General features: G+C 46.9%; 1 protein-coding gene across 1 annotated transcript in view; it reads left to right on the plus strand.

Moving 5' to 3' along the window:
• vps13b (vacuolar protein sorting 13 homolog B) overlaps nt 1–14,383 on the plus strand; it is a 328,731-nt gene that overhangs the window by 89,878 nt on the left and 224,470 nt on the right. The window contains 2 exon segments of the mRNA XM_080500575.1: nt 1,217–1,351; nt 2,513–2,692. Coding sequence (XP_080356701.1) covers nt 1,217–1,351; nt 2,513–2,692 — 315 coding nt within the window.

A 14,383-nucleotide genomic window follows, 5' to 3' on the forward strand; every position in this document is an offset into this window, starting at 1 on the left:
CGAACGTTTTATTGCCGCCTGTCGCTCGTCCACCGTAGCGTCGCCCGGCCAGCGCATGAGAAAAAAACCTCACCGAAGTTGTAAAGTCGGCATCAAGAGTGCTGCGGACGTTTGTAGGAAATGAAGTGCTATCGCCGTACGGGAGGGGATTACTCTGAGAAGTAAAGCCTTATTGGAACAGGTGATGTAAGAATCCAGCGTGATTCCCTCAGACAGTTCCAGCTCACTGGAAGAATGTAGCATGTGATGGATGGATCCTCCTCTCCTCTCTCAACAGGCGGTTTGGCACCGAAATTCCCCCCCCCCCCCCAAGTCCACAATATCTCCCTCGTCCGCCAGCGATTTCTCCCTCTTCCTCCTGCACTGTGTTTTTAAATAGCTTCTCAACCATTGAAATAACTCTGACATATCATAATAGCGAGTGTGTAATCCCCCCGCGCTCCTTGCCACGGTGCAAACCGTTTCATTCTGGAAAGATGGAAAGACGGGAGTTTCTTCCACACCAGGCTGCCATTAAGAGGAATAATGGCAGAGCGGAGAACACTCGAGGCTCCTGTGATGTAATGCTGGTGTGAGGTGAGCTGCAGTTGACACTGAGCTGGAGACAGGCGTCACTGTATTGGATATTATTTTGGAAAGATAATTCCTTTATATTGACCTATTACTCATGCTCCCAAATAGTCCCTGTTATTTAGCCGAAGTTGATTCAAATCAAGGAGATTTACTGGAAACTTGTAAAACATTTAAACCAATTTGTGATGATTTGGGTTGCTTTGATTTCTCAAGTGAAGAATGTGTTATATATTCAGTAGTATAGTGATTTTTCTTTTTTTCTTCTCTGCATCTCTAAAGAGCAGGTTGCAGCGCCTTCAGGGACCCACAGTGTGATTTTACCCCGGAGCCTCCATGCAAAAACACAAATCTCGTTGCTCCAAAGCCTCCTGCTCAGCAGAAAAAAATCGAATAAAAAAATGTGGACATTTTTCTGAGCCAGTAGTAAAAAAAAAAAAAAAAAATCCAACAGTTTCTGTGTGGCATTTGATATTCTACTTTAACACGGTGTCGGTGATATCAGTGTGTAGGAGCACCTGGTTGGTCAAGAACAATTAAAGGCCAATCACGTGTTGAACGAAGCCACAGAAGCGCCGTTTAAAACCTGCTGGACTGCACTTCATTTTCACTTTTTCAACATTTTTTTTTTTTTTTTTTTTATTAGGTGTGAAATATCCCGGCCCGTCACCGACTCTGGAAGGCTCGGTCCAAAACCTGGAGCTGAAGCTCTGCAGCCGTGCGACGGTGAAATGCGCCTCGGGAACCGTGGGAGCCGTAAAAGTGTGCGCCAGGACCCCAGGTGTGTGCAGCTGTGCCCTGTTAAAACTTTACTGCCTGTGTAGGAGGGAAAGAGTGAGACCGACTGGACTCTTCTTTACTTCTCTTCTTAACTTGTGCTTTTTTTTTTTTTTTTACACACTCCACTCCGTCTCGGCCTTCCCCTCTTGATTCTTCTCCAGCGACGCGAAAACGCCGTTTTCTCCCCCCGGGGTTGCCGCCATTGGGGCTCCGGCCGCGTCTTTGATGGCACGGATGTTATCGGGGCTCGTGTCACAGCACAGGGTTCACCAGGTCAAACTGCACACGTGATGTCAGGCGGATTAGTAGATCTGTTGCAGCTGTCAGTATAGAAGCGCAAACGAAAAATCATGTGCAGTTAATTTTCCTTTTTTGCAAAATAAACACCCATAAGAAGAATCTAAAATAAAAGACGTTGCAGGCGTATTTTTGTAGTCACTAGCTGACCACCTCAACCAGGAACAAGGGAGGAACAAAGAGCTAAATGTATACCAGCAGCTCCTTTCATCTTCCTGCTTCATCACTTCGCCTGTCCAGTCAATGAATTAAAGAGTGAAATGAGACAGCTGGACAAACTACGGTCATTTTGACCTAATAGTTACTTTCATTGAGGATTTGTTCAGGACAACCTCACGAATGCATTTCTGAAGTATTTTCATCACTTTGGCATGCTGTATTAAAACAGTGGATCTAAAAACACCATAAAATTACAAATTCGGGTGGTAAAAACACAGATTTATTGACTATAAAAGTCACAGACATGGTTAACGAATCATTTTGTTTACTTGTGAAGTAAATCTAAACTATAATTAACAAAAATTTATCAAAACAGGACTGAAAAAACAGTTATATACAGATATTTACAGTGAAATAGAAGCACTGCCTCGGGCGTTTTTGTAAAACTATTTACAAAAGGTCACACACATTTTTCCTCATATCTCCTATCAACCCCATTTAAAAACGAGCTTGTAGTTTTATATCTGCACTTTCGACACGGATTGAAACACTGGGCCAGATGACGCTGTGCGTGTTTTCAAACGGTCATGTGACGAGGACGCACCAGTGCGTCCGCAGGCCCCTTCTGTGTCGTCTTGGACAAATTGTAAAGAGGGACGTTCTTATATAATCATGCTGGATTAATCTGTGAACTCCTCTCGCCCAGGTTCAGGGGAGGGAGCAAAGGAGAAGCTGGTTCCTCTGATCCAGGGCCCGTCGGACACCAAAGAGCTCCACATGAGTCGCTGGCTCAACGAGATCCGGAAGCCGGAGTCCCTGCTGGCCCCCGACCTGCTGGCGTTTTCGGTCCAGGTCCCTCAGCAAGGAGACGACTGCAGGAACTCGGGTATTTCAAACTCTCTCCTCACAACTTCACTGAATAATGTGTGATCACATGTTTTTTTTTGTTTTAACGATAATGAAAGTATGGCTGCACGATACACCACAACTGTATTATCATGACGAACACCTTTACATATTGCAATTAAGCAGGGGTGTCAAATTACTGGTGTGATAGCAATGAGGTTGCTATTTTTTTTTTGGCAGCATCACTGATGACTGATATCTCAGCTCAGGTCTTATATGTTGTGTCCAAAACTCTTAAAACAATCAGTTTCTTTGACATTTTTAACCATTGTTTTGGTGTTTTGGCCAGATTGGAGACTCTTGCATGGGCCTTATGTTTGACACCCCTGCAATAATTGATGCTTCAGTCTGCTGCGTGTCAACATATTTGGCCAATCGGATGAAGCCGTATTCCCCTGACACAACCACCCAGCAGGTTGGCAAGTCACAACTGGTATAAATTAGGGTTGAAACAAAGAGCTGTGTTTTTCAGAAGAGCACATTTAAGATCCGAAAGACTCTAAAGTAACATCAGCTTAAGCTTGTTTTCTTATCGCAAATCATACCATGGGTACAATATTCAGAATCATCATATATATGGGGTGTTCACCCATTCTACACATGTTTAAATTGAGAGTTTTGACATGATTAGGAGCCTTAGAAGGCTTTTTTTTGTTGTTGATGCGTGGTATGCGCAGCTGAAAATCTCCATCCCTCAGCCGCTCTTGACAGTCTGGCCGCAGCACCACTCTCTCTTTAAGCACAAAGTACAAGTCTTTGTGGGAGAATTTCATACTCAACTGGTGTATTTTTGAAATCACATCCCCGCATTGACATCTAACTCTCTTCGCTCATTTCCTGGTGGCGGCGTTGGGGTTTGGGCGGCTTTCAGACACTGGTAGTCGATATTCCAGCTCAGTCACTGGCGACCCGACGCCAAGTCTTCGCTTGGGTCGTCATATTTTCCTTCCTACCACCGTTGTCACGCAGTGCCCGCTCTCGGTTATTTGTTTAGCAAAGCCAATAAGTGTTTTCCACTCTACTATCCCCGAGGCGGGGATTGGCAGCGCCGCGTCTCCTTACGGGTTTCAACGATTTCTTCTAAACATCAGTTAGCCTCTGTCAGCGCCGGGCCGGGCTGCGCAACAACGGCTAACCACCTGAGGGGGGTTGCCGTTGATAAGTGTGTTATGACGTCCGGTCGCATTTTTTTTGATTGCGTCCACAAGCCGGAAGATTCCGTTTCTGATGCCGGCCCGTTAAGTGCGAGGGTCTATGGGAATTCTCCAGTAGCGTATTCCTAAAACGCAAGGAGTGCAACTTAGCGTTCCGACTTCCGAGGTTTTAAGAGCCGCAGTGATTGATTCACTGCATCCTTTATCGTCTTGTGTATCTCTTAACAGTAGCCAGGCATGACCTCATCTGCACGGCCAGGCCGCTTCCAATGTGAATCTCTCAGTGTTTTGAAGCCATGTTTATGAGTGTATCGTCCATGGCCTCGCCACACCTGCAGCTGGAACTTCTTCAGACCGTCCTCGCGGACTCCCAGGGAAGATTGATGCCTCTGGAAGTAGACACACTTGACAGTCCCTCCTATAGCAGGGGGGGGGGGGGGGGCTACAATTGCTCCCACGTCTCAAAAAGCCCTCGGTAGGTGTTTCCCTCAAAGTCAAGTACATTCTGCACCGTTCTCCCGCAACCTCCTTCCATCCGCCACCCGATACAAGAGAAGCCTGTGGTGACAATGTAAAACAATACAGCCTCCGGTATTTGCTTTCACTCGCAACTGTACATCACTTTTTTTTTTTTTTTTTTTTTAATACAAGGCTGTAGAGATTCAACCGTGTGGCCTTGAATTGCATAAACTCCCATCCCCTCGCCCTGAATCATATCGGGAGTCGTGGGCCTTAAACATGTCAGGAGTGACGCGTCCAAATCGCCGGCCTCTGATGCTTTCATGACTGCGAGGAAACAATTCAGCTGCAGCTCCGGGCGCGGCGCGGTGAGAAGATAAGTGCAAGTTTAAGGCAGCGGATCTGGGAGGCCATCCCTAACCGGGCGAGCGCATATTGCTGCCTGAATGTCACCCAGGCGGTTATTATCTCATTTCCACGCCGGTGCCAAGACAAAGCGATAAATTGAAAATGTAAGACGGGGGAAGCTCACATTTCATAGGTAACTCGCGGTTTGATGAATGTGCGGGCAGTCGATGAATAAATTTCCAGCGAATTGCAGCGACATAAAAGTGGATTTTTAAAAGCAATGTTGTATTTTTTTTTTTTGACAAGCGGGTCTCGGCACCGTTTACAGCCTCGCAGACGGAGATGGATAATTTTCGGAACTCTGGTAAATTCTGTTTATCGCACAGCCTCGGACTATTACTGTGATTTAGGGTGCACATTATTTCAGCGAGGCAATGGCTCATAAAGACAGTACATAGTTTCCAATATTAAAACCTGATCCGAACACAAACCAGAAAACCTAAAGTAAGCAAAGCTAGCGGGAGAGAGAAGGAAGATGAAGGTGAAAAGGAGGTGGGGGACCGACTCCCAGAAGCACTGGATATGTCTCCAGCAGATGTGAAGCAGTGAAGGCCTGCACTCCTTCTCATCACTGCCTCTCCTCTTTTTTTTTTTTTTCTTCCTGTCTTCTGTGTTTAATGTTCTTTGTTTCACCGCCTGTATACATCTCTCCTTCCAGTTTGTTATGCACGCTTACCTTTTTTCCATTTGTCTTGCTCATATAACTCAGGATTAATTCATTTCTTCTCCACGGGGAAAGGCTGCTGGCTTTTACTTTCTTCATTAATTTGCATTTACTTAATCCCACAGAGCGGCTTATTCCCACGCGTGTACGGAAACCTTGTGCCAGACATTCTTCTTTTATCTGTAATATACCTGTCAATACAGCCAGGCTGGAGAGAGCAGCGCGACTTGACAGTAACAGTTTCACCAGACTGGAACATTTCCTTCTCTTTCCGTGTGTGTGTGTGTGTGTGTGTGTGTGTGTGTGTGTGTGTGTGTGTGTGTGTGTGTGTGTGTGTGTGTGTGTGTGTGTGTGTGTGTGTGTGTGTGTGTGTGTGTGTGTGTGTGTGTGTGTGTGTGCGTGCGTGCGTGCGTGCGTGCGTGCGTGCGTGCGTGCGTGCGGTGCGTGCGTGCGTGCGCGCGTGCGTGCGTTTGAGCGTGCGCGTGTGTGTGTCAAACATGCCACAGAGGGAAAAAGCTTGCGAACGCGACGTGTGTGTGTGTGTGTGTGTGTGTGTGTGTGTGTGTGTGTGTGTGTGTGTGTGTGTGTGTGTGTGTGTGTGTGTGTGTGTGTGTGTGTGTGTGTGTGTGTGTGTGTGTGTGTGTGTGTGTGTGTGTGTGCGTGCGTGCGTGCGTGCGTGCGTGCGTGCGTGCGTGCGTGCGTGTGCGTGTGTCAAACATGCCGCAGAGGGATAAAGCTTGCGAACGCGACGTGTGTGTGTGTGTGTGTGTGTGTGTGTGTGTGTGTGTGTGTGTGTGTGTGTGTGTGTGTGTGTGTGTGTGTGTGTGTGTGTGTGTGTGTGTGTGTGTGTGTGCGTGCGTGCGTGCGTGCGTGCGTGCGTGTGAGCGTGCGCGCGTGCGTTTGAGCGTGCGCGTGTGTGTGTCAAACATGCCACAGAGGGAAAAAGCTTGCGAACGCGACGTGTGTGTGTGTGTGTGTCTGTGTGTGTGTGTGTGTGTGTGTGTGTGTGTGTGTGTGTGTGTGTGTGTGTGTGTGTGCGTGTGCGTGCGTGCGTGCGCGCGCAGCGTGCGTGTCAAACATGCCGCAGAGTGAAAAACCTAGTGAACGCGACGTGTGCGTGTGCGTGTGTGTGTGTGTGTGTGTGTGTGTGTGTGTGTGTGTGTGTTTGTGTTCGTGTGTGTGTGTGTGCGCGTGTGTGCGTACGTGCGCGCGTGCGTGCAGGCTTTGGACGACCATTTAAAGGCCTGTGTTTTGTACGCAGGCCAGTCTCACATCAAAGCCTCCGGTCAGTCCACAGGTCCCCTGTCCCCGCTGTCATCCGGAGGGCGACTGCAGGCCTGTTAGGGAGACGTTAATGGAATGATGGATGCAACGCCTCATTCAGCCCGAGATGAAAGGTGGCGCAGCGGCCCGCTCCAAAGGGGCTGCACCCTGCGCTCCCAGAGGGCCGGCGTTTTGTGATCACTGCATTTCTGAGTTGTCGGAGCACTTGGCCTTGGCATCAAACGGGTTTTATTCGTCCCATGTGCTGCTGTTGATTCCATTTAGCAATTTCGATCATTATACATTGAGCATCGGACCAGGGTAGAGTAGTAAGAGAAAAGCTAACTTCTTACAGCATAGACATGCTGAAAGCATTATACTATAATGACCCTCGATCAACTTTTATATTCTATTCTGCATCTGATTCGTTGCTTCTGTTGTTGATGTGAGTGCGACGCACGGCAGTCCAGTGAAGATCCTTTATCTCAAAGCATCATGTTTATTTGTAGGAGGGACTTATTTTGTTGATGGACGTCGAGCTGCCTGTGTACCATTCGAGGCCATACTTTTTGTATTTTCATGTTTCAGTAGTATTTGATTGACTGCAGTTGTTTTTGGGTCGAGAAACGCCTTTCTTTGCATTTGTGTTCTGGTCTTGTGTGTGTGTGCGATCTCTGTGTTGTCTCATGTCTCAGAGGTTGTGACAGGCTTTGGAAATCACCCGCACTTTCATTAAGGATCATTTAATTCGTACCAGAAGCCACTTCCTCAACGGCTTAGTTTTTCTGCCTTTTTTTTTTTAAGGCGCGGAAAGCTCCATATCTCTCCGGTCACATCTGACACAATAACTTCAGGACATTCGCGTAAGTTTATAGCGCTTGCATGTGGACATTTTTGCTACTGTCTGTCCGAGGCCCTCGCAGTCGTAACGTCACAGTGAATTGGACATTTCTGCGCCATGAAACGTAGACAGTTTTAATGTTTTCTCCATGCATTTCGCTCATTTTAAGTTATTCACGCAAAGAGAATTCAGGGAGATAAGTAGCTTTGTAATACGGCCAGTCACATCTGTTTTCTGTCTAATTGTTTACCAGTAAATTAAAACCAAATTCCAATTCACTTAGAGAATGCAGGGAGTGGGGTTTGGTGGCTGAGGACGGCGGTTGGAGGGAGTCCCTGTACACTTGTAGCACTCCTGCACATGCAGACTAATGTGTTTTCATTTACCAGACTTGAGGTTGGAACATTCTAATAAATTAAGCACAATTAAAGGCGTGGGTTTTAACGCAGGAGAACTGAGCAGCTCCACTTTGAAATGTCCTTTTTTTTTTTTTATGGAACCAAAGGGGGGGGGGGTCTCATGATTCCGTATCTGGCTGTTAACCCTTTGCGTTGCAGTGTCAGTCAGTCCAGAAGGACTGGACGATAAGAGGCTTTGGCGTGCGTTCACACAGCGCGGTTGATACTTTATCTCATTTTTTTAAAGGAATGAAAGATGATTCATGCTCCATTGTTGCACATGAATAATGACAAATCGGTGCCAATAAATGAGATGAAAAATTAAGTGAAAGATGGAGAAGCTGATGGAGGCCGTCCAGGAGTTGGACCCGGTGCTCGGGGTGGGGGGGGGGGGGGGGGGGGGGGTAGTTGCTTTTAAGTCACAGCAGGCAGCAATCCAGGTTGGCAGACAGGATCACAAGGGCACAGGTTAGTCCTCCACATGGGCCCAGCCGAGAGCCAGAGACGTGTCATTATTCCCCAGCACACAACTGCGACTGATGCCTCTGGTATTGGATCTATAAATTATTTGTGAATTTAATCAAGGCAAAGAAAAGTGCCTTGAGCATCGCACAGACCGGAATTCCTTGGCCGTGTCACTCATGATGACCTCCAGCGTTACACTGCGTGTAAATTATCAGCGCTGCTCATGAGACAGCTTGATCATCTTGATCCCCGGACAGTGACTGGCTGCTTGGCTCCCCGTCCTCCTTGGCTCCGTCCCGGGCCTGTCACTGCTGATGGATGGGAATGACTAAGCGGGCCTCGAATGGGGCCAGCGCGCTGGAATAGGAGGCCAGAGGGCGTGTGAGGAGCCGGGGTTTACGCTGAACCTCGGGGCAAGCAGCAGCCTGCAGGTGTCCCCCCCCCCCCCCCCCACCACCACCACTACCCCTTCCAACACACAAACACACCCCTCCACTGTTGAGTTTCTCCAGAGGAGGAGGGACCCAGTGGGTCGGGTGGGCTTTATGATCATAGAGAAACGGAAAAGAGAGAGAGAGAGAGAGAGAGAGAGTGAGGGATAGCATGTGTTTTCCCCAGGCACGCCAGCAGCTGCGAGACAATGATTTATGCTTTTCTCAGAACTCTGGGATCTCAAAATGTTACATTTAATCAAGCACACTGAGAGCAGAGCAAATGTTAAAGATGTTCCCTATAAAGCCCTCCGGTTTTGATCTCTCTACCATGCCATGGGAGCTGTGGGAATTGGGGGAACAAAGTGAACTTTAATCTCAATTTTAGCATATTGGAGGGAATTATGAAAGCTACATGGAATTAATCCTTTGAGAATTCCCAGAGTGCTGTAATACTTTGCATATTTAGTTCCGTAATAGGTATCGAAGCTGTTGTCTCCCTCACTACAGTTTTACAAATTGGATGGATGAAAGAAAAATAGCGTTTTAATATAGTTCATGCAGAAAAAAGTTTGTCTATATTTAAACGTCACTATACTTTTAAGAAATGAATCTCATTACTACTTGCAATTATTCTATATTACATAAATGCCACGCAAAACAAGATTATTAATACAATTATTATTCACATTCCGTACAATTTCACTGGTTCATATGGCGATGCGGCTGTGAATATGCACGTTATTGTGTCTGTGCACGTGTGCAGAGAGAAACCTTTTCCACGGCAGTCGGCAACAGGTGGGATCTTACAAATCCTTCGCCGACCAAAAGACTAATGAGAGCAGGTGGGAATGGCGCCGCACCTTGCTTTGATCTGACCGTTTCACACAAACGCACTCGTACGTTTGTGCAATTATACTCCGTGTTTAGCACACGGACGGGCGGACGGACATGCAGGCACGCTCTGGTTTCTGGGAGCGGAGCCTTTGAATGGGGGGTGCCCCGACACCGTAGATGGAGTGTGAAGTGAAGTGGGATCTCTCTTGGTAGCCTCCTCCATTACCATCTTTCAAAGGCCTGCCGTACTTTCATACATCCATCTATCATGCTCTGTTCCCCTCCTTTGCATGTGTTCACTCACTCCATAGAGTGTTAAATCAACAGCCTGGCTTTGTCTCGGGCAGCGGCGTGATGGTTTTAAGCTGCTCGCCTGAACTTCTTCTGGCTTATGGATCTACAGTAGACGAGAAGAAACGCTGCTAAAAATACATTTAGCTGCACACACACTGGTGAGAAACCGCCACAGACAATTATTTAGGCCAGTCATGTAAGTGAAACGACCAGCTTTGTAGCTGCTGGAACCCCAAGCAACAAATGTCATTTTCCGAAGTAAGTTTGAATAAATCAGATGATCTATTCCATGTCATGTGTGCAAAGGGTGCCAATGCACAGAAAAACATGGGGATGGAGGAAGTAATGGGTTAGGGTTTACTACTGTCTCGCTTTATATCCCTGGATTAAAACACCTTCAATGTGCAATTATGTGAATTTGCAGCACAAGAGGTTGATTTGATTTTTTAGACTTGCTTAAACACACTATAGCTTCCTCAACCCGCTCGTTCAATCTTTAATGCAGCTGCTCTCATCATGTCTGGTCCGTGTGTGTGTGTGTGTGTGTGTGAAGCAGGGCAGGTAATGTGGAGATTAGACCCGAGGGAATCCACTCAGTGCTGGCTATTGAGGTCAATCACGGCCCATTACTGGAGCTGTTCATCTGTGAAGTGTTGGGCTACTTAAGCCACTCTCACAGTGCTTAAAGCCCGGCCGGAGTGTGAGGCTGAGGGACGGCTGTACAGATTGCAGTACAAAGACACAAAGGCCGGAGCTGGAGACGGGGTTGGGTTGGAGTGTGACCGGGGATCAATCTGCCGCCGATGCTCGCCTCCACTCTTACATGATATCACTGCTCCCATGCGACCGTTTGGCACCAGCTGTTTGCATCATTTCGACGGTCGTCACATTACAAAATGTTCTTGTTGTGACTGAGCAGGTGATCACAGGTGTATAGAAGTAACAGAATCCATTTTTTCCATATTTTGCTCCTCTTCGAACTTATTATACTTTATTATAGTTTGTGATTTTTATCTTATTTTTTAGTCCTATTTTATATTATTTACTTATTATTGCTTTTGACTGTACATTTTTTTGGCCCTTAGAGTTCTTGATAGTCATTGTATATAAGACACCTCTATTCTTACCTAACTGTTTGCACATTTCTTGTCTTTCCTATTCCCTGAAAGCAGAATGTAAGAAGTACATTTCTCCTTTGTGAGATCAATACAGGCTTATCTTGTCTTGTCTTGTCTTGTCTTGTCTTGTCTTGTCTTGTCTTGTCTTGTCTTGTCTTGTCTTGTCTTGTCTTGTCTTGTCTTGTCTTGTCTTGTCTTGTCTTGTCTTGTCTTGTCTTGTCTTGTCTTGTCTTGTCTTGTCTTGTCTTGTCTTGTCTTGTCTTGTCTTGTCTTGTCTTGTCTTGTCTTGTCTTGTCTTGTCTTGTCTTGTCTTGTCTTGTCTTGTCTTGTCTTGTCTTGTCTTGTCTTGTCTTGTCTTGTCTTGTCCTGTCCTGTCCTGTCCTGTCCTGTCCTGTCCTGTCCTGTCCTGTCCTGTCCTGTCCTGTCCTGTCCTGTCCTGTCCTGTCCTGTCCTGTCCTGTCCTGTCCTGTCCTGTCCTGTCCTGTCCTGTCCTGTCCTGTCCTGTCCTGTCCTGTCCTGTCCTGTCCTGTCCTGTCCTGTCCTGTCCTGTCCTGTCCTGTCCTGTCCTGTCCTGTCCTGTCCTGTCCTGTCCTGTCCTGTCCTGTCCTGTCCTGTCCTGTCCTGTCCTGTCCTGTCCTGTCCTGTCCTGTCCTGTCCTGTCCTGTCCTGTCCTGTCCTGTCCTGTCCTGTCCTGTCCTGTCCTGTCCTGTCCTGTCCTGTCCTGTCCTGTCCTGTCCTGTCCTGTCCTGTCCTGTCCTGTCCTGTCCTGTCCTGTCCTGTCCTGTCCTGTCCTGTCCTGTCCTGTCCTGTCCTGTCCTGTCCTGTCCTGTCCTGTCCTGTCCTGTCCTGTCCTGTCCTGTCCTGTCCTGTCCTGTCCTGTCCTGTCCTGTCCTGTCCTGTCCTGTCCTGTCCTGTCCTGTCCTGTCCTGTCCTGTCCTGTCCTGTCCTGTCCTGTCCTGTCCTGTCCTGTCCTGTCCTGTCCTGTCCTGTCCTGTCCTGTCCTGTCCTGTCCTGTCCTGTCCTGTCCTGTCCTGTCCTGTCCTGTCCTGTCCTGTCCTGTCCTGTCCTGTCCTGTCCTGTCCTGTCCTGTCCTGTCCTGTCCTGTCCTGTCCTGTCCTGTCCTGTCCTGTCCTGTCCTGTCCTGTCCTGTCCTGTCCTGTCCTGTCCTGTCCTGTCCTGTCCTGTCCTGTCCTGTCCTGTCCTGTCCTGTCCTGTCCTGTCCTGTCCTGTCCTGTCCTGTCCTGTCCTGTCCTGTCCTGTCCTGTCCTGTCCTGTCCTGTCCTGTCCTGTCCTGTCCTGTCCTGTCCTGTCCTGTCTTTATATAGTCAAATGGAAAATATAATCAATGGCAACACCACTGGATTGAAGAAACATTGAGCACGTTGTCAATTAGCACTGATAGCGTTCTTGAAAATCTAAACCTGAATTGAGTGATGAGACTGACGGCCTTTCCTGGGTTTGCTGCCTGTTTAAAGCAGCGTGGTGACGTCCAGAGTGAGGTGGATGGAGGAGACGCTCTCGCCTTTTGAGCGTGAAGCCAGATCCTTGTGGGTCACTGCTGTTTCCCTTCTAAAAGGTGCCGTCTCGAGGCTGCGGGGTTACAAGGAAAGCAGGAAGGCTGTTGGGAGTTTTGCTTCGCGTGAAAAAGGAACTGCTGTCCTACATCTTTTTCAGTTGACCATTGGAAATGAGGAATTCTCAGATGATGGCGTTGGCCGTTTATTGCATTTGGTGTCAATGTAATCTCCTGAAGTGATGCAGTACATTTTTAAAGCATGGAAACAGGAGATGACAAGTTCAGGTTGAGTTGTACGTTCTCTTCTGACTGGAAAGATACGGGGGTGAACCAAAGAGCTTAATGACGTGTGTGTTTTGAGTACATTTCCAAATAAGCGAACCATGCCACCATATCCTCTTTCGTTTATGAGCTTGTCATGCTCACACCCTGGTGGATTGCTATCGGGAAGACTGATTTACTTAGTCCTCAAAGACCTGTGTTTTACTAACCTTGCAGATCTGCTCATGCAAAAAGGAAAAGTGACAGCTGTGGAGGAGCTCAGATTGACAATGACCTCTATAACCTCAGACGTTGTGACGGCTTGTCTGTCTTAAGTGAAGAAAAGTACGTAATATAATCAGCTGTCGGATCTCAAGACTTGTACATCTCCTGCAAATCTACACATCCTGCTATTGTCCTACGACCCTGTTCATTCAAATCAAAGAAAAGACAAACAACTGTCAGCAATGAAACTATTTTGCTCTTCATAATAAGTCAGTCGTGTGCACGTTGGGCATTCCACATTGATTCTGCATGTCCAATTTACATCAAGAAAACAAGGCACAATCAACTTCAGGCCTTTTCTGCATTGATGCAATTTCTTTCTTCTTTCTTAAGATATAAATGTGAAAAAAAACCATACACAGATGTGAGTCACACGGGGCAGATGATTCCTCTCGGATGCTCAAACAGCTGGAAAATCGCAAGATTGCATGTCAGCTACTGGGCGTAACGTAGCTCTCAGAGCACCCTGATTCATTTCCCACTGAGGTGCACTCCATTCGTAAGTTCCGTCCGCGAGAGGACGCAAACAATTCCATACGCTGCATTACTGTAAATTTTGTGGCCATTAGAATGAGTCATTATAAGTGGTGCTGTTTCAAGGAAGAGAACGAGGAACAGTAATTCTTGAGCTCAACGTACTGTTGTAGTCAAGACCACCTAACCAGAGACCAAGTCAAGACTAACGCCAGAGCGTCCCAAGACAACCAAGACTTTAATGGGCCGAAACAGAGTCAAGACCAAGATCTTTAAAAAAAATGTCTCAAATAGTACAATTTCAGCTGAACCTATTTTGTTTTTTGTCTCACAAATGATTTATGTCATTTTTGGGTGAAAAATAGATTAGGTTTCACATGATTTGTTTTGTTTTGTTGAATCTTTGCAGCTGAACATGACAAACTTGAACTCATAATCCACACAAGTGGATTATTTGCAAAGCATGTCAGTGGGAAAAAAGTGCTTTTTGTCATCTCAATCGCTTTTGACCAGCTCAATCAACTTGCCAGCATCTCGTGGACAAACAGTCTTCTTCCTCTTGGGAGTGTTTCAAAGAAGCTAATATGTGTATGTGGATAAAAAAAAAAAAGGCATCAGATAATATATTTAGTGGATATTTTAGAAGAGAAAACAACAACTTGTGTCTAATACAACTTTGGAGTAAAAGTAGTTTTCACCTTTTCAAAGAGCAAACCCCAGTGTGGAGACAATACGTGGGGCTTGGTCGGTTGCGTACGAGTTGTTTACACTTTATCCAGATCTAGACTGAGTAGCAGAGATGG

The sequence above is a fragment of the Blennius ocellaris genome, assembly GCF_963422515.1.
Source record: "Blennius ocellaris genome assembly, chromosome: 8".
In the NCBI taxonomy this organism is placed as follows: Eukaryota; Metazoa; Chordata; class Actinopteri; order Blenniiformes; family Blenniidae; genus Blennius; species Blennius ocellaris.